The 19,922-nt window shown below is 37.2% G+C and overlaps 3 protein-coding genes across 6 annotated transcripts; all 3 read right to left on the bottom strand.

Moving 5' to 3' along the window:
* Positions 1-407: 407 nt before the first annotated feature.
* LOC307134460 (tissue alpha-L-fucosidase-like) lies at positions 408-7,113 on the bottom strand. The gene is made up of 8 exons (XM_079830227.1): positions 6,544-7,113; positions 6,330-6,464; positions 5,040-5,177; positions 4,793-4,898; positions 4,502-4,702; positions 2,862-3,052; positions 1,851-1,953; positions 408-1,751 (listed from the first exon to the last, which is right to left on the bottom strand). Exons 1-8 carry the CDS (start codon positions 6,894-6,896, stop codon positions 1,620-1,622), a joined length of 1,359 nt encoding a protein of 452 aa, XP_079686353.1. The 5' UTR covers positions 6,897-7,113; the 3' UTR covers positions 408-1,619.
* Positions 7,114-7,468: 355 nt separating this feature from the next.
* LOC307134459 (tissue alpha-L-fucosidase-like) lies at positions 7,469-11,873 on the bottom strand. 3 transcript variants are annotated; one of them, XM_079830226.1, is made up of 9 exons: positions 11,508-11,873; positions 10,999-11,344; positions 10,787-10,921; positions 10,540-10,677; positions 10,302-10,407; positions 10,011-10,211; positions 9,665-9,855; positions 8,350-8,452; positions 7,469-8,238 (listed from the first exon to the last, which is right to left on the bottom strand). In XM_079830226.1, the coding sequence occupies exons 2-9, from the start codon at positions 11,109-11,111 to the stop codon at positions 8,107-8,109; spliced, it is 1,119 nt and encodes a 372-aa protein (XP_079686352.1). In that variant the 5' UTR covers positions 11,112-11,344; positions 11,508-11,873; the 3' UTR covers positions 7,469-8,106. The 3 variants fall into 3 exon arrangements, with proteins under 3 accessions (XP_079686352.1, XP_079686350.1, XP_079686351.1); XM_079830224.1 differs by lacking the exon at positions 11,508-11,873 and adding an exon at positions 11,401-11,481 and having other exon boundaries at positions 10,999-11,330; XM_079830225.1 differs by lacking the exon at positions 11,508-11,873 and having other exon boundaries at positions 10,999-11,444.
* zbtb8b (zinc finger and BTB domain containing 8B) lies at positions 11,709-19,357 on the bottom strand. Of its 2 annotated transcripts, none has more exons than XM_079830223.1 (4): positions 19,056-19,357; positions 17,182-18,233; positions 16,917-17,074; positions 11,709-12,606 (listed from the first exon to the last, which is right to left on the bottom strand). In XM_079830223.1, exons 2-4 carry the CDS (start codon positions 18,203-18,205, stop codon positions 12,292-12,294), a joined length of 1,497 nt encoding a protein of 498 aa, XP_079686349.1. In that variant the 5' UTR covers positions 18,206-18,233; positions 19,056-19,357; the 3' UTR covers positions 11,709-12,291. The 2 variants fall into 2 exon arrangements, with proteins under 2 accessions (XP_079686349.1, XP_079686348.1); XM_079830222.1 differs by having other exon boundaries at positions 16,917-17,101; positions 19,056-19,271.
* Positions 19,358-19,922: the final 565 nt, after the last annotated feature.

The raw sequence follows: 19,922 nt of genomic DNA, 5'->3' as shown, positions 1-19,922 counted from the left end.
TTGTAGTAATATTTCAGAATATTAAATGGATCTCCTTCACAAAGCATGCGTACACAAATTTGTGTGTAAAATCTAAGTATGAACGTTTTCTTGAACAAATGATTCATCAAAAACATTAGTACTAAAATGTATCCTAAATTTACACAAAACGTACGCAACTTCATCTGCGTATATCCCTTATGTTGGAGAGGATTGTTTATTGTATTTATCATATTGTGTTTATCGCATTAGACTAAAACTTATTTTCCCCAGTTTCACTTGTGGTGTACCGGGTCAAAAATGACCGGCCTAGAAAAAATTGCTTATAAATCTTCCGTTATGCTATATTATCACTAAATATTGGATTCAATCTTTTTGTCAGCTTGTTTTCTTTCAATTAGAACAGGTTTTGTATTTTTTTTTTTTTTGAACTGACGGTTCGTTTTATTGATCTGAGCTTATGCACCTGTTTTTGAGTGAAAAAAGCAGTATTAGTGGATACTTTTGTTAAAATTCAATAACATATGAAAAAATTGCACTGTTTATCACATGAGTGTGCGTTAATATTTAACCAGGAAGTTTGTTTTTAAATGCTTTTATCTTGTACAAAATCACATTTGTGGTACTGACACCGGCTTACAAAAAATTGCTAATTTAAATCTCTCATTATGCTATATTATTACCAATTACTCTTTCAATTAGGCCAGGTTGTGTATTTATTTTTTTTAAACTGACTGATTGTAGGACTCATTGGTCTAAGCTTATATTGGTAAAAAATGACCATCCATTCAAAATGAATGGGGGAAATAAAAGATAAAGACCTCGGACCTGTGCATGCGTGGATACATGCAAACTCGTGCTACCGCGCACACACGTTCATGTACACAAACAAACTATTTTGAGTATTACAGGCTTTCTTTTTCACAGAGATGAACTTTATACTCAGATCAATGAGGCTCAGTTCAGTAAGGCCTATGATCAATCAGTTCCACAAACAAATACAAAACCTGTCCTAACTGAAAGAAAATGAATAAAATGTGTTTAATATCATTTAATCAGTGTTTAATATCTGACTATACATTTTTGAAATTTGCTTTGAAAAAAAATATTAAAATAGCACTAACATCCGCTGAAATGACGTTTCAATTTTATCCATGTGTAGGTTTCTAATATGCAATGATAAAAAAAATATCTGACACTGACATTTTGGTTCTGATGTGTCTTTCACTTGGTCGTTTTAATTGGGCAATCAAACACTCTACAATCAAAAAAACTTGATTTACACAAAATGTTTCTAGAAACAAAAGCATGTGGACAAAAATATATATTAATATTACAATACATCAGACTATATATTTTTATAAATTAATCAAAGCCTTTGAGATTTGATGAATCGCACCAACTGGCGAGTAACGGTTTCATACAGTATACTTGCCATTGCTGATTTGTACTCTCATTTAACACTGGCTATAATAAATGTATTTGAAAACGCAGCATTTTGCAGTTGTTTGAGAACCAAGACAATTTTGCAGTTCATATTGGTCATACTTCTCAAGTAGGAAAATATAGAAATCTGAATTAATATATGAAAAAAAATCCCTGACAATTTAATTAAAATCTCTAGGGTGGTTTTAAAGGCTTTAGGCCACCCCGTCCAGCTTGAGGGTCCAGGCTTGAGCAAGTGTGGAAGGCAGATCAGGCAGCAGAACAATAAGTCCTGATCGTTTCAGAGGAGCCCATTTTAAAGGCTCAGGGTACCCCAACAAAGTCACCTGAACAGAGTTGCAACAGATAATTAATTTGTGTCTTACAAAAGACAAAAAAAAAAAGACATTTTATTCCTAAATGCTAATGAATTCATAAATATTTACCACTGTGCTGCTAGAGGTTTTGGGCATCAAAAGTGTAAAGGAGTTTTGCATGGGGCTGGCGGTTAAGATCGCATACACAGTGCTGGTGTCTTTTGAAGTATACCTGGAATTGAAGGAAAATGTAAAACATTCCATTAAAGCTGTGAAAGTTTCATTAAATTTAAACTACACCACAGGCTAGGCTCCCGTAGCCAGATCTTCAGACTGACGGCAGAAGGTCTGGACTCTATCGCAGCTTTCATTGGTCAAGGACCGCCCAAGAGGACATTTGACTGATGTAACCAATCACGGTTTGTTTTGTTGTAATAAATGTAATAATGATTGCTCGTTCAGAGGAAGCATTACTCATTTAAAATCATCTGAGCCGAGTCGGAGCAGAAATATAGATATAACAAGTTGGTAAAATTCATTATATTATTATGACGTGTGCGCGCTTGAGACTGCACATGCGCGTTAGCTGGAGCAACCTGAAATGTAGCCTTTACTTTTTAACGCAATTTGAATATCATTCATGTGACAGTTCACCTCAGATTTTGTTGCTGATTTGAAATATGTCACATGTGAGTGTGCACTGTGCAAGGCTGCAAGAGGTTTGAGATTTGAAGTTTGTTTGCATTTACTACTGTACACATAGAAACAGGAAAACTCATGATCACCGTGCGCCCGCTCTGCTTCTGACGGCTGGGCACGCTTGCGTTTTTGTTCACCTTATTTCCCTGCTCACACTTTTCTCATTCTAATTGTAACATACAAATACAAGTTGTATGTTACAAAACACAGACAGCGCTAACTGACTCTGATCACGGCCGGGTGTCCTATCGACTCGGGTATTACACACAACGTTAAACAGATCCGGGACCCGAAGTAACAGATTGGGACCTGACCCGGAACCGGCTGACCATTTAAAATATAGACCCGAACCGTACGGGTCCCGAGTCGGATCTCGGGTCCTCTGTGTAAACCTCTGTGTGGCACAGAAAGATAAGAGGAAGTAAAAAAACATCAACACACCAGACAAGAACAGTAGCATTCTCAGACTGAACTCTCCAAGGTTTAGTTGCATAGATGGCTTCACCGTTGATCTTCAGCCAGGCTCCGATTCCCCTGAGACGCTCTTCAAAGACAGGGGCGATCACGCCGTCTGCCGTGGGCCCAACATTCAACAGGTAATTCCCTCCTAAAGACACGGTGTAGACCAGGTCCTGTGGTCACAACATATGAGAGGTTAAAGGATTAGTTCACTTCAAAATGAAAATTTCCTGATAATTTACTACAAGATTGTATAATGCCATCCAAGATGTTCATGTCTTTCTTTCTTCAGTGGAAAAGAAATTGAGTTTTTTGAGGAAAACATTTCAGGATTTTTCTCCATATAATGGACTTCAATGGCAACCAAAATATTAAAGGTCCAAATCAATGCAGTTTCAAAGGCTTCACAAAGCTCTGCACGATCCCAGCTGAGGAATAGGGTCTTATCGAATTTTTTTTAAATGTATATAATTTTAAACCTAAATTGCTCATCTTGCGCTGCTCTATGACACCACGTATTGCGCAATCCCGTCGTAAAGGTCACACTAGACGTAGGCAGAAGTAGGGCTGTCAAATAAAAATTCAAATTTCGTCGAATTTACAAAAAAAATACACATTTTTGGTAGAGGCGCGTGAGACATGACGATGACGGAACTGACGCGGTTTGTTTATCCAGTACAGCGCGGTGCGGCTGTGTTGTTCATTTAAAAAGTGAATGTCATTTAATTTCAATAAAAGACGCAATGATTGATTTGGTTTGAATTTGCTTGTTGCACTCGCTTGCGCCCTCTTGTGGGCATAGGAGACAATACAGTACTTTTATCCTCTAAAATTAAGTATTGCCTTTAGGATTCAAAGATAATTCGAATTTTGATAATATTTAAGAAAGAATTTAGAATTTAGCTTTTCAGTCATTTTGACAGCCCTAGGCAGAAGTACCGCCCCCGTGTTTACAAAGAGCTTGTGCGAAGACTAATACAAACATCATTTAGCAAAAAAAGATTAAACGAAGTCGGACGATTTTGAAGTTGGAGATGGAGTTTTTTTTTTTGTAAAGGGCATTTGTATTAGTCCTCGCACGATCGTTTGGGGCGGAACTTCCGCCTACGTCTAGTGTGACCTTTCCGACGTGATTGCACAATCCATGGCACGTTACAGAGCAACGCAAGATGAGCAATTAAGGTTAAAAAGTAGATAAATGTTTATTTGTTCTTGAAAATGGCCGATGGCTTTGCTAGATAAGACCCTATTACTCAGCTGGGATCGTGCAGAGCCTCTGAAGCCCTTTGAAACTGCATTGATTTGGAACTTCAACGCATTGGTTGCAATTGAAGTACATTATGTGAAGAAAAATCCTGGAATGTTTTCCTCACAAACTTAATTTCTTTTCTGAAGAAAGAAAGACACAAACATCTTGGATGAGATGGGGGTGATGAAATTATCAGGAAATTTTCATTTTAAAGTGAACAAATGCTTGAAAAACTTACTTGACACATTAGACACCTCATGAACTTTCATTTGCTTTTGTGTCCATGTGTTTCATTCATATACATTATTTACAATGCAGGAATCTAGTAATATCTGAGGCGAGCACTTTTTTGCTCATTAGCAACACATCTCACCCTTATGATGGTTGGTAGATCCATCAGTTCGCTTAGTTTCATATTTCGGCGATACCCCCATGATAATGTGTCCACTGACTGACATTTCTCCCACTTGTGATTAGGCAGCTGTCCAGGAGTGAACTTGTCGGCACAGTTGTAATAACCTCCATGTTTACAGTAACAGCCTTTCCCCCATCTGTCATTGGTCACCACCACATCCTGTAAGGAGCGCAATAATGCAGTCATAAGGATCAGAATTATAATTTGAGACAGTTCTACAATAAGAATGACATGACATGATGATCTCACTTTGACTGGACTGTCGTTGTAGAGCCAGGCGAGGAATTCTGTAGAGTTCCAATAAGTGTCAGGAGCTTCCCAGTCCCCGTCTGACCAAATCAAGTCTGGCTTGTACCTGAGAGGTTAAAACATCACCAGTTAGGCTGTAAAGGTTGATATTTACACAGACAAATACAACAGAACAGTCAGGCTTATGTCATAAACAATTGTTCTTTCTTCTCCAGCCTGTATCAATCACATGACTGATGTAATTTACCTTTTGACCAGATTGATGAGTTCTGGCATAGCTTTGTTTGCAACATAATCCTGAGTCTTGAAACCAGCTTTCTTGTCACTGAGGTAGATGGGATTGAACCATTCATACAGAGAGTTGTAGAGTCCATAATGCAGAGACCTAATACAAAAAAAAGCACATTTTTGGATAAAATTCAGAACAGAGAAAAAAAACAGCTATTATGATTGCTACTTGATGTTGTAAACTGGTATTTGTTATATTATTTTAAATTATTATCAGAACCATAAATACACTGGTTTGCAGCGTAAATTGTTTAACCATTTACTTCACTTTGTTATTATTATAGTGATTTACCTAGAGTGCAACTGTTGGGTTCTGGAAATAAATATCCCACTCATTTTCTCCATAGAGGAATTAATAACTTAACTTATATCCTTTAAAGACAGACCTACTGAGAGCTACTACGAGGTTGTTAAATGATGCTATACGCATTTGTTGAAGCAATATGCCTTTTTTTTTATTTAAATAATCACTTTAACAGTGGAATTATTGGTGAAAAGCTACATTACCAATGATTCTGCAAGGTTTAGTTGTCATTTGCAATGCTTCATGGGATTGTAGTTCTTTCCCTCATTAAAGCCACAAGTCTTGTACCTTTGTCTTTTTGTCCGATTTTTTAACAATTTTTTTTGCTTCAAATCAAAGTTTGTAATGTGTCATATCTGTTGATTTTTAAGATAGCCTGGTTTAACAAAGTTAAAATTTTTGTTACAGACTTATTCAGTTGTTCAGGTAATCTATAGTGAATTTGTTAATACTTTGGGGGGAAATGTCTTTAAAAAAAAGAATATTTTAAAATGTAATTATCTATAAATATGTAAATCCAGGCAAAGTCAAAGAAACTTGGTTTAAAATAATAAATCGAAATTTGCCCTGCAATGACTTTATTAGTAACCTATGTTCAAGGAAGGGTTTTCTTTATTATGTTGTTTCTGTAAAAAGGAGGCAGAAACGATTTTACACTTATTTTCAGTTGCATTCATACTCAATTAAATGTGATTTTTTTTATGATTCTTTAATTTCTACAAAGAACAACTGTAAAAGAAGACATCTCTTTTGTTGAAAAATATCGTTTTTGTAATAGTTAAATGACGGATTTTTGTTGCAAGATGTATGAGGTATATAGATTATTGTGCATACATAGAAGTATGTTTTGTAACGGTTCCGCTTATGTAAATATTTGCAGGAAATAGATTATTTCCGCGTTGAAAAGACAATGTAACACCAGCCTCCCCAACAAGCACACAATACCTCTTTCTTATCGCATTGCCCAAATCTCCCACAAGATCCCTGTGAGGTCCATTATCAACAGAATTCCAATTCCACGAATTTGGGGACCCCCAATTTGTGAAGCCTTCGTGGTGTTTTGAAGTGAGGACCACATATCTGAGAAGAATTAAAAATAAAATGATAAATACGTAGAATAAACACAGGAAGCAGCATTGCTAATGCATGTCTTAAGTACTTTGCTCCTGAAGCTTCGAAGATTTCAGCCCACTCGTCAGGATCAAAAAACTGCGCGTGAAAATTAGGTGCGAAGTCCGTATAGCTGAACCCAGGGGGGTAGTTTTTGATCATGTACAGGATATATTCAAAGTTATGTGCTCCTTTCCAGTCCCACCAGAACCACTCGCTGCCGAACGCGGGCACTGAAAACACCCCCCAATGAACAAAGATCCCGAACTTCACCTCGTCGTACCATTCAGGCAGAGGTCTGGCGTCCAGACTGTCCCAGTCGGGTGTGTATCGAGCCCCGAGTGTTGAGGTGCATGATAGTAGACAAAGAAGCAGCGATATCTGACACAGAGTCACTTGCATGATTGTTCACAACTTACAGACGCGAGCGCGTACACTGAGATCAGTAAAAGTGAATCTAAAAATGCATGAATGTCAGTATGCACCAATTTCCGCCCTAGATAATTATGCCTACATAACTTATTCAGCATAATTCAGACCCAGACAACAAGTTTGTATTTCCTGGTTAACCATAAGCCATCAAACACGTGACTATAACACATGACTTACTTTCGAAACCACTCGTAAACAAAGGATGGGGAACTAAAGGAATTCGGGAACGGGAATCAGACTATACATGGTGTTAAAAGAAAAGGCTTTCGCTTCCTATTCGTACTAATCGCTGCCACTCGTTCACTTTTGTAAAAGGGGAAATATCAGTTTTACTACTTCAATATTTTTTTAAATAAATATTTTTAATTTCCTTTTCAAAATAAGAATAACTTCTTGGTAAATAGCTAAAGTAATGTTTAAAGGCTAGTCTAAAAAAAACTATGTACATTATAGCCTAAATAAATATAGGCTAACTGCAACCACAACTTTTCTCTTGTAAGTTACCTAAAAAAAATTAAAACAAAATCAGCCCAGCATGTTTTAGGTTCATGATGACAAGCATACTCATAACAGTTAATTAGTTAAACAAATGAAATGACAAGACCATTGACATGGTCCCTAAAAAGTGTACTTTAAAATATTATTCAAACATAATCCATAATTAGCCACTGCAAATCTATAATAAACCCAAACATAACATTGCACAGAGCTCTGGGTTTCCAATACAAATTAATTTATAATTACAAACAATTAAATAATTGCCTAATAATCATTTCTATTCCACAAATAATCTGAAGGAAAAGTGATAACTGTTAGTTAGCTACAGTAGAACATTAGATGCACTCTGCCTCAGCCTCTTTGTTCATTACAATGAATATATATTTTTCTATTTGAAAGTCTCAAGTTTGTTTTGGGCAAATAATAAAATGACACTGGCATCAGTTGAAATTATGTTTCCATTTTAGCCCTGGGTTCCAAGGTATCTAATATGCAATGTTATAAGGTTGTTAAATTAATGTAAAAAATCACATTTGGTTTTGGTGTGACATTCAGTTGGTCATTTTTATTGAGCAATCATATCAAATCAACAATGATAAAAAAAAACTTGAATTATACAAAATGTTCTTTAAACAATGTCATTAAAAGCCTATTAAAATCTTTTAAAAAAGTTTTAAAGTCTTTAGGCCACCCCGTCCAGCTTGAGGGTCCAGGCTTGAGCAGGTGAGGGAGGCAGATCAGGCAGCAGAACAACCAGTCCTGTTGGTTTCAGAGGAGCCCATTTTAAAGGCTCAGGGTTCCCCAACAAAGTCACCTGAACAGAAAGGAAATATACTTCATTGAGATCATAAAAGTAGTTATTTAATTTACACACAAAAAAAATAACATTTTATTCCTTAAACCAGATGAATTCATAAATATTTACCACTGTGTTGCTGGAGGTTTCGGGCATAGAAAGCTGAAAGGCAACTTCCATGGGATTGCCGATTAAGATCGCATACACAGTGCTGGTGTTTTTTGAAGTATACCTGGAATTTAAGGAATATAAAAATTCTTGATTAGGATAATTAAAGCTAAACTAACAATTCAAAAACAGAGAGAGAAGGAAGCAAGACTACAGTTGACTTAAATCACAGAAATCCAGGCTGTTTATAAATACACCAAGAAGTATTCACATAATTGATGACAAACGTTTTAGGGATGAGTCACGATTTTCGAATATTCGATTAGTTGATTTAACTATAGAATATTGAATAGGTTGTGCGATTATCATCTAAAAAAAATCCCCATGTTTTCGGTGCTGATGTGGTGGTGACACGTTCATGTAACCGCTGTCAATAACGCACCTAAAAGCTGTCAATCAACTCTCAGGGTGTTTTATACTGGGCACGTTTGCTGCGGTCCGAGCGTGATTCTTCCCTGCACCTCCGCAACGTTGGTCTGGTTTCACACTCAACTTGAACCCTGGTGCTTTTGTGTTACATTCACACGAATCGCGGCACAGTTCGAGTGCAACCGAACTCAGGTTGTGGGTTCTCTGGTTCGGTACCTCAGTGCGCACCAAGCTCTGTATGAGAGCTTTCACATTAGCGATTTTTAATGTGAACCGTGCCCCATTTCGAACTAAACTGCCAGTGTAAAAACACCCTGAGACAACAGAAGAAGAACACATTGTCTCACACACACACTGTAGTCTTGCGTGGCATATAACGGTTACGGTAACTTGGGGCGATGTCAAATAACAGTCATATGTTTCAGCATGTTACAATAAATATATGGCTTGAGTTAATAAAGCCCATTCCCTGATGAATTAAACAGTTTGTTAACATACAGATTGAGAGCGTGAATGGTCTCGCTCCCTCTCTCTTTGTTTATATGTGTGTAGCCTATACATGCGTGCATGCGGGGGGGAGGAGTTGCGACTTTTGAATAACAATCGAATAATTCCCAGCGATCATCGAATATTATTTTTGCTTGAAATGCCCATCCCTAAAACGTATGATCGGTTGACTGATATGTCAACATGTGAACACAAACCTTTGCCCTGAAAATGTCAATCTCAGCCTTTCATCTGGAGCGTTAAAATTATGAAAACTTAGGAACATGGAGCACACAATATAAACCCTATCAGCTTAGCTCATGAATATTAATTAGTAGTTCAGAGCTGGAGTTTTGGAAAGTTTTTCAAAGGAATTGTCCGGCACAGAAAGATATGAGGAAGTATAAAAACATCAACACACCAGACAATAACAGTGGCATTCTCAACTTGAACTCTCCAAGGTTTGGTTGCATAGATGGCTTCACCGTTGATCTTCAGCCAGGCTCCGATTCCCCGGAGACGCTCCTCAAAGACAGGTACGATCACGCCGTCTGCTGTGGGCCCAACATTCAATAGGTAGTTCCCTCCTAAAGACACGGTGTAGACCAGGTCCTGTGGTCACAACATATGAGAGGTTAAAAACTTACTTGACACATTAGACAGAGATTGCTTTTGTGTCCATTTGTTTCATTCATATACATTGTTTACATTGCAGGAATCTAGTAAAATCATCTGAGGCGAGCACTTTTATTAGCAACACATCTCACCCTTATGATGGTTGGTAGATCCATCAGTTCACTTAGTTTTATATTTCGGCGATACCCCCATGATAATGTGTCCACTGACTGACATTTCTCCCACTTGTGATTAGGCAGCTGTCCAGGAGTGAACTTGTCGGCACAGTTGTAATAACCTCCATGTTTACAATAACACCCATTCCCCCATCTGTCATTGGTCACCACCACATCCTGTAAGGAGCGCAATAATGCAGTCATAAGGATCAGAATTATAATTTGAGACAGTTCTACAATAAGAATGACATGACACGATGATCTCACTTTGACTGGACTGTCGTTGTAGAGCCAGGCGAGGAATTCTGTAGAGTTCCAATAAGTGTCAGGAGCTTCCCAGTCCCCGTCTGACCAAATCAAGTCTGGCTTGTACCTGAGAGGTTAAAACATCACTGTAAACGTTGATATTTACACAGACAAATTCAACAGAACAGTCAGGCTTATGTCATAAACAATTGTTCTTTCTTCTCCAGCCTGTATCATCACATGACTGATGCAAATTTACCTTTTGACCAGATTGATGAGTTCTGGCATAGCTTTTTTTGCAACATAATCCTGAGTCTTAAAACCAGCTTTCTTGTCACTGAGGTAGATGGGATTGAACCATTCATACAGAGAGTTGTAGAGTCCATAATGCAGAGACCTAATACAAATAGAAAAGTGACTTTATTAAATTAGGGATACCATAAAGCTATTGGACATTTTCAAAGTTATTGTCAAGGAAAAAAGGTAGTTCATTATCTACCAAATACCTCTTTCTTATTGCATTGCCCAAATCTCCCACAAGATCCCTGTGAGGTCCATTATCAACAGAATTCCAATTCCACGAATATGGGGACCCCCAATTTGTGAAGCCTTCGTGGTGTTTTGAAGTGAGGACCACATATCTGAGAAGAATGAAAAACAAAATTACGTAGAATAAACACAGGAAGCAGCATTGCTAAAGCATATCGTAAGTACCTACTTTGCTCCTGAAGCTTCGAAGATATCAGCCCACTCGTCAGGATCAAAAAACTGAGCGTGGAAATCAGGTGCGAAGTCCGTATAGCTGAATCCAGGGGGGTAGTTTTTGATCATGAACTGGACATAATCAGGTATTTGTGCGCCCTTCCAGTACCACCAGAACCACTCGCTGCCGAACGCAGGCACTGAAAACACCCCCCAATGAACAAAGATCCCGAACTTCACCTCGTCGTACCATTCGGGCAGAGGTCTGGCGTCCAGACTGGCCCAGTCGGGGGAATATCGAGCCCCGAGTGATGAGGCGCAAGATAGTAGACAAAGAAGCAGCGATATCTGACTCGGAGTCACTTGCATGGTTGAAACACAGTGAAACAAGTGAATGTCTGCACTACAGCCAACTTACCTTGCGACTAACCATAATGTAGCTCCAAAAACAAGAACAACTAGTTTGCATTTCCTGGTTAATCATATGACACCATATCACACATGTGACAACAACTCATGACTTACCTGCAAAACAACTCGCCACAAGGGAATCGGATGATGTACAGGGAACGCAATTAACAGTTGTTTTCGATTGGATTGGATTGGATTGACTAAAAAGAACCAGCTCATAAGAATAATTTGCTCGAGAACCGAACTATACTCGTGACAAGAAAATAGTTTCGTTTTCCATCAATACGGATCAATGCACAGTAAATGTTTTCTTTTATAAAGAAGATATTTTAATTGCTTTCTCAAAAACAAAAATGGAATAAAACATTTTTAAAAAAAAGCATTTTGACTTTCATAACTTCTTGGCAAATAAAGGTCACATGGCTAAACAATAACCAAAACTGGAACCACACCTCGATGATGACAAAGCATTTTACTTCTGGTACATACATAATATCTACTCAACTATTAAGTGAATTGACAAGAGCACTGAAACAGTCCCTGAAAAGTGTTTAAGGCAGATCGCTTTAAAGCATAAAAATATTTATTCACACAACTGCCACAACACATTCAAATCTGTTGTGCCCTCATTGTCATACAGCAAAATATGTTCATAATCCATAATTAGCTACTTTAGATTTGTACTAAACCCAAACATAATGTTTCAAAGCTTTTCCAGCTGTGTAATGTTTCAATACAAATTAATCCTTTCAACCGCTTTTTCCAACCTACAAAACATATTAAAAGAAAGTGATTAAACCGGTAATTTGTTACCAGTAGAGTGCTGGTCACACCCTGCCTCAACCGCTTATGTACTTCTCACAAAGTCTTTTTTTATTGATTTGGTAAACAAGTGCAACTATGGCAATGAATCTACCATGCCATTCTCCCCAAGCTGCTTTGCAACATTCTGCTTATCGTCTTGTCCAGCAGTACTAGCACTCGCCTCCGCTTCATCCCTTTCCACTATAAACATGGGCCAATCAGAGTCTCTAGCGCCCCTCTCCATAGCTTCAGACTGGATGCTGAGGTTCATGGAGGAGGGATCCTCATTAGTTGTAGTAACAAAGGTGCAGCCATCGCAAAGTCCAAATCGCTTCATTCCCTGGGACACAATGCCTGAGAACACTTGACGACAGCCTTTGCAAACAATGGGCCAGGTGGAGCGATGGACCTTCAAAACAAAAATATACATTTAAACATACTAATACATACATAAATCTAATCAATAGATTGAAATAATTGATCACAATCCACCTCATTATTTTTTTTTGCATGTTTACCTCACATTTGAACTGGCTGAAATCTGGCTGTATATTTTATGTAGCGCATTTGTATTAATGCATTTATTTTTAATATATTTTTAGAGTTACATATTTATAATTTATTTGTAATTTTAATATTTTTTTTAAATATTTTTTAATTTTAAAAACATCTGTGCCACTAGTCATCAGCAGTCAACTCACTACCATAGGGAATCTTTCACGCTTTGATTAATTATTATTTTAATAATCCATTAAAATGTATATAATAATATATATTGTATATTTTTAAAAAAGTGTGCCATAGGTCTATAAAACTGTAATTCCTGCAAATGTATTATTCTTCGATTAATTGGGGACTAGAACAATTCAACTGAACAAAAGAATGTTGTGACACTGTTGCATGTGCGGACTATAAATTAAGATCAGTACAAAGCCATCTTAGTGTATTGTTGCATAATTAAAATTGTTCCAGACCAGCAATATATTAAAAGTTATATACATAGTACATCAAATTAGCTGCATACATACAGCACACCCGCATGAAGCAATACATACTACATCTTGGCTCCATGATTGTTTACATTGTTGCAAAATGTAAACAATATTATTGCACAGCCCTCTATATAGCAAAGTATATATATATATATATATATATATAGTATATTGCCATTCAAAAGTTTTTGTTCGGTAAGATTTTATGCTCACCAAGGCTCCAATTATTTTATTAAAACAAAAAAAAACAGTAATATTGTGAAATATTATTAAAATGTTAAATAACCATTTTCTATTTTAATACATTTTAAAATGTAATTTATTTCTGTGATGCAAAGCTGAATTTTCAGCATCATTTCTCCAGTCTTTAGAGCCACATGATCCTTCAGAAATTATTCTAATATGCTGATTTGCTGCTCAAGAAACCTTTATTATTATCAATGTTGAAAACAGTTGTGTATTTTCAGGATTCTTTGATTAATAGAAAGTTCAAAATAACAGCATTTATTTTAAATAGAACTGTTTTTAAACACTAATAATAATCATAAATGTTTCTTGAGCAGCAAATCAGCATATTAGAATGATTTCTGAAGGATCATGTGACACTGAAGATTGGAGTAATGATGCTGAAAATTCAGCTTTGCATCACAGGAATAAATGACATTTTAAAATATATAAAACAGAAATTTTTACATTTTAATATTTCACACTATTACGTTTTTTTTATTTTTTTTATTATTATTAAATAAAATGCAGACTATACAGTGCACAGCATAAATGAGTACACCCCCTCTGAACGAAAACAGATGTATTTTCTTAATGATCACTAATACAATTCATGGAAAGATGGCAAAATTTAAATGTATTAAACATATACTTAATAAAACCAGAGAAATATATGTCATTAATATCCGTAAAATAAGTAAATCAGCCAATTTTGTTTAAATTAAGGATTGCAGAAATGAGTACACCCTAGATTTCATTCAACAAATGTATAATATTCTAGTACTTAGTATGTCCTCGATAATTTTAAGTATCTGCTCCGATTGCTTCTTGGCATTGAGAGTACAAGTTCATGATAAATTGTCACATCTGTCCTGTTTAACTCCTGTTTAACTCTGTTGCTCAACTCGTCTCTACAGAATCCCCACAGGTGCTTAAGAGTGTTAAGACTGGGTTGAATACATCTCCACAGAAGGGTTTTCACCTTGGGAGAACGCATATCGTCATGATTATCATGTTAAAAAAAACCCAACAACGCAGGGAATGAGGAGAGGGTAGCATCTTCACAATGGTGTGTGAATTCATGACAGCATTGATAAAGCACAACTCTCTCACACCTTCAGCACACATACATCCCTATATAAGAGCTTTACTATCACTGTACTCCTCCTCTAGCAACACCAGAACATTTTAGATGCTATTAGATCCAAAATGATTGACTTGGGTCTCATGAGACCAGAGTATGGATTCCCAGAAGTCTATATTTTGTAAATATGGTCCTTGGAAACAGCTAATCTTTATTGTGCTTTGGCTAGAGTAGATAGTACCAGATAGAACCAAGCAGACTTCCTGGAACATTATAGCTGTAAAGAACTCTAAAATGTCCTCTAAGTAAAGATTAATTGCTGAATTTGTTAAAGGGTTAGTTCACCCAAAAATGAAAATTCTGTCATTAATTACTTACCCTCATGTCGTTCGACACCCGTAAGACCTCCGTTGATCTTCGGAACACAAATGAAGATATTTTAGTTGAAATCTGATGGCTCTGAAAGGCCTCCATTGGCACAATGCACGGTTCACTCTCAAGACCCTTAAAAGGTACTAAAGACGTCATTACAAAGTCCATCTCACTACAGTGGTTCTAAAATAACTTTATGAATCGGCGAGAATAGTTTTTGTGCGCAAAAAACCCCTAAATAACGACTTGTATAGTGATGACAATTTCAAAACACGGCATCATCAAGCTTCGAAGCGTTATGAATCAGTGAGTCGAATCATGATTCGGATCGCGTGTCAAACCGCCAAACTGCTGAAATTTGGCGATCCAAACTGCTGATTTGACTCACTGATTCATAACGCTTCGAAGCTTGATGATGCCGTGTTTTGAAATTGTCATCACTATACAAGTCGTTATTTAGGGGTTTTTTGCGCACAAAAACTATTCTCGCCGATTCATAAAGTTATTGTAGAACCACTGTAGTGAGATGGACTTTGTAACGACGTCTTTAGTACCTTTTAAGGGTCTTGAGAGAGAACCGTGCATTGTGCCAATGGAGGCCTTTCAGAGCCATCAGATTTCAACTAAAATATCTTCATTTGTGTTCCGAATATCAACGGAGGTCTTACGGGTGTGGAACGACATGAGGGTAAGTAATTAATGACAGAATTTTCATTTTTGGGTGAACTAACCCTTTAAGTTTCAGAGGGTGTGTACTAATTTATGCTGTGCACTCTGTGTGTATATTTTATATATATATAGACATGTGAAGGCAGAGTATGGTAACCCATAACAAGCCCATCCTCTGCACTTAGCCCATCCAAGTATATACAAGTATATCCAACTTTATTCGCATGCTTACAGTATACTTACATAAAGCTATGTATACAGCATAAATCTAAACTACCTGGTTGTTAATATCGTCGGAAACTATAAACTATTTTATCGCACAGCTCTATATATGAAGTTGGATAAATAGGTAATTTAAATTGACCTGATTACATATCAATTAGGGCTGCGCAATATATCGAAATATCACAAATGTACATATTGCAATATGCATATCGCAAGGGTATGCAATATCTGAATGATTTTAATAGGCTACTTCAACATTGTGAAATGTGTACATTTTAGGTCGACGCATATAGCAGACTGGGCACATGACTGTTACTTATTATGTAACTTGCTTGACGTTAAAAAGAGTTATTAAACGCAATAACTTGCGAAAAACAACTCCCTGCAGTCTCGCACTGTCTGCTGTCTGACACACACACACCGAAACGTGCGCACAAGCTGTTCTTTTTTTCGTGTCTTGTTACACACTCGAACTGTCAAATAAACACACAGTTATGTCAAAATGGCTGTCTTGATGAGTATTCATGTAAACACAGTCGGTTATGCTTTAAGTGAAAGATATCAGTTGGGGAAAGAAATAGATTTTACACACTTAAAGCAATATCGTATCGAATATCGCATTATTTAACAAGAATATCGCATATCGCATTTTTCTTCAATATCGCACAGCCCTAATATCAATGCAAAATGCAAATTATATAATTGCCACGCTCTAATCTGCTAAATGCAACTATAGGCATGAAGATATTAAAATATTATAAACATTAACATCATGATTTTCTGTCAAGCTGCTTTGAAACAGTGTTTATAGTGTAAAGTGCAATGCAAATAAAATGAACTTAAATAATTTTCAATTTCTATCAAAAGCATGACCTTTTCTGAGTGATTCAATATTTTTCAATGCTAGTGTGTGCATAAAATGTCACCCTGTAATTATAATTTTTTAAAATTGGGAGTCAATGTGTTTATTTAATATGGACACCTGCTCATCTTCTTTCTCTGGCCAGTCTTTAGAACAAAATGAAACAGATTTATAGCAAATTCGGTAAATGGGTTAACTGTGTCCAATACTTTTAATTCTTATAAACATATTTATCTAAAAAGCAACATAGCTACACTTTCAAATATTCCTCAGGGCTTATGAAGACTTACAGAAATTGCATGAGTGCGAAGATGTTCTTGTCGTGTGAAGCGTTTGCCGCACACCTCGCAAGGATACGGCCTTTCTCCCGTGTGGCAGCGGATGTGCCTTTTCAAAATGCCCTTCTGTTTGGCCGTATATGGGCAGAACGGACATTTGTGTAGTCTCCCTGTGTAAACACACATATCAATTCTCCCTGTGTAAACACACATATCAATTACAACACAAATCAAAAAGGATTGTTTTACTGTAGCAATTTTATACAGCATCTCTCACCTGGATCATCCCCATACCAGTCATTCTGAATCTCTATCCCACAAGGGACCGCAGGACCAAGTACATCATCACCACGGCTGAATCCAACGTACCCCAAATTCTGGGAAAAGTGTTCATCCCGGTTAGGGTTCATTCCCCCTCTATACAGCACATCTGGATACTGCTTCATAGGACAGTTAGTAAATGATACAGAGGAGTGCTCAGTGCTTGGAGCCGGGCTAGAGTTAACTGTTCTCTCCCCATCGTGATTTGGGACTTGATAAAGCGTTGTTTCTTTGGATTCCCGTGAAGATTCGCCCTCTTCATCAGGGTCATACTCTATTTTGGGGTGCACCAACCCCAGAAGCAGACCCGGGGTGGAGGAGTTGACTAAATCTGGGCCTGGACTGATCTTTAGTGGAGCATTCATGGGAGGATGGTTGGGAAATGCTCCTTGAGAGTTTTCGCTCTCTGAGTCTTTACTACTGGTGGCCGCTGGTGTGCAGATAGCAGCCGTTGGAGCATCATCAGGGCTGAGGGCTTCAGTGACCTGACAGGTCCTTTGGTCGGCTTCGGAAGTGGATGCCACAGGGGCACTAGTGACTGAAATTGGGGTTGCACTATGATTCAAACCCTCCCTGTTTTTGTGTCTCTCCCTCTCCCTGTTACAGATCTCCAGGGATGATTTAATGTAGCCCTTACAAAAGTTCACCACATCGGTCATCTGCAAGTAGCTCGCAGCTGACATTATTTCAATGACATTTTCGCTGCGCAGGTCCAGGTGACCCGAATACAAAAAGTCCAGGATGAAGGAGAACGCCTCGGCTGTGACGATGTCCAGAGAGGCCGTGCTGTGTCGCTGGCCATTGTCTTTCAGGTAATGCACCAGCAAAGCCCGAAAATAACCACTGCTGGCGAAGAGAATATTACGATGTGCTTTGAAAACACGTCCCTCTACTATGATGCTGCAGTCACAGAAGAAGTCCCTTTTCCGCTGTTCGTTCAGCTCAGACAAGAGCCTGGACAGATAGGAAGGAACCTCCATATTCACCGTAGGAGAGCCATATGTTTATCTGGCAGAGTAGAGGTTAAAGATTAAATCAATGATCATGAGAAAGACATCCTATGAAATAATTCCATATTATTCCATATCTCACAAACGGATAAAATAGGTCCCCAATTTCCTCCCACACAACTTAACAAGTTGAGTGAGAGTAAACCCTGATATTAATAATAATAATAAAAAAATAATCAACTAAACATTTACACTGGCAACAAATACATTTGCAAAAAAGCACACAATTTGTGCTTTGAGCCTAAAATACAAAATAGTCCGTCTAATTAAAGACAGTAAAAACCCATTTCCAAAAGCACAAACATAAAATAACATCTGAAAAGGTAAAAAAAAAAGTGTGATTACTGTATACAGTACATTCACAGTTAAATATAATTGTATAAGTTCTATGTAATGTGTTTGTCATAATTTCCTTATACCGTAATATAACTGATTTGCGTGTGTATAGATAGATAGATTTATTCATTTATACAGGCTATATTGATTATCATACCGATGTCACACTGTTAATTTAATGCACATTGCAGCAAACATATAAGGTTTGTATATAGACTATCGAATCACTGTCACAATAATATCAAAAGTTGACCAAATCGAGCTCGCGCTACACATCAGCGGTTATAATTCACGAATAACAGAAATGCGATTTTAATGTTATGTTTTACAGCAATGAAGTTCAGTAATAAGCGAATTGTGGGAAGCAATCCGATCCAGTAACTTACACATGGAACAACAGTGTACGGAAAAACTGTAGACTACTAACTACTACCTTTGATGCTAAAAACGGATTTTTCGACAACAGTAATTTCTTTATACTTACATTCAAGCGTATGTTTGGTTGTTGTTTATGATGGTCTTTTAAAAATGTCTCCCTGGTGACTGCTTCCTGATTTCTGCGTTATACTTCCTGTCGCTGCCATAGTAGCGGGTGGGGTGAGTCGAGTGGATTGTCCGACCACAATATCGTTCCCTATACCCTATATAGTGCACTACTTTGGGTGTCAGCCACTTATTTATAGTCAAAGCACTCTGATTTAGATTGTACAACCGAAATACTATCTTCGAAGCCCTAACGTTATACCACAAAAGCCAACGCGGAGAGGAACAAATGACGGAATAAATGACGAACTGAAAGGGAGAGAGTTTGAACTTTGAAGCTGCGCTGTGGAGTTTTTTTTTTTTGGTCATGATGAATTATTACTTCATTAAAATATATTGAATTAGAGAGACTGTTAATTTAAAATGTATTTAAATTATATTATATTTATAAGACAATAAATTGTGGACTTTTTGTCATTACTCCCAAGCTAAAAGTCTATGTTGCCTTGCCTGCCTTCTACTCTACCCCTTGTCAAAAAATCCTATTGGAATTTCAGTTTATCCTGTAGGATCTTATTGGATTCTTAGAATCCTATTGGACATTCTGATTTATTTTAATGGAATTTCAATTTGTCCTGTGATATTTGTATTATTACTTTTTATTATAATAAAAACATTTTGAATTAATGAATTACTTTTTTGAGTTGTTTAGTTTTTTCTTTTTTTACCTTTTTAGAGTAACATCAGTGTGTGTGTGTGTGTGTGTGTGTGTGTGTGTGTGTGTGTGTGTGTGTGTGTGTGTGTGTGTGTGTGTGTGTGTGTGTGTGTGTGTGTGTGTGTGTGTGTGTGTGTGTGTGTGTGTGTGTGT

The sequence above is a fragment of the Gobio gobio genome, assembly GCF_949357685.1.
Source record: "Gobio gobio genome assembly, chromosome: 11".
Classification (NCBI taxonomy): Eukaryota; Metazoa; Chordata; class Actinopteri; order Cypriniformes; family Gobionidae; genus Gobio; species Gobio gobio.
The sequence above is the reverse complement of the archived record's forward strand: the minus strand, read 5'-3'. Positions and strand labels throughout refer to the sequence as shown.

Bases quoted from the DNA above. Each gene is read 5' to 3' on its own strand.
- LOC307134460 (XM_079830227.1), bottom strand. From the start codon at position 6,896: ATGCAAGTGACTCTGTGTCAGATATCGCTGCTTCTTTGTCTACTATCA. The intron at 6,465-6,543 runs GTACTTAAGACA...AATTCTTCTCAG, and splicing joins TTCGAAGCTTCAGGAGCAAA to ATATGTGGTCCTCACTTCAA. The intron at 5,178-6,329 runs GTATTGTGTGCT...TTTTTGTATTAG, and splicing joins GGCAATGCGATAAGAAAGAG to GTCTCTGCATTATGGACTCT.
- LOC307134459 (XM_079830224.1), bottom strand. From the start codon at position 11,466: ATGATTAACCAGGAAATGCAAACTAGTTGTTCTTGTTTTTGGAGCTAC. The intron at 9,856-10,010 runs GTGAGATGTGTT...TTGTGACCACAG, and splicing joins ATCTACCAACCATCATAAGG to GACCTGGTCTACACCGTGTC. The intron at 8,453-9,664 runs GTGTGTTGATGT...CTTAAATTCCAG, and splicing joins AATGCCACTGTTATTGTCTG to GTATACTTCAAAAAACACCA.
- zbtb8b (XM_079830222.1), bottom strand. From the start codon at position 18,205: ATGGAGGTTCCTTCCTATCTGTCCAGGCTCTTGTCTGAGCTGAACGAA. The intron at 17,102-17,181 runs GTGAGAGATGCT...GTGTTTACACAG, and splicing joins CTGGTATGGGGATGATCCAG to GGAGAATTGATATGTGTGTT. The intron at 12,607-16,916 runs GTAAGTCTTCAT...TTTGTTTTGAAG, and splicing joins TTCGCACTCATGCAATTTCT to GTCCATCGCTCCACCTGGCC.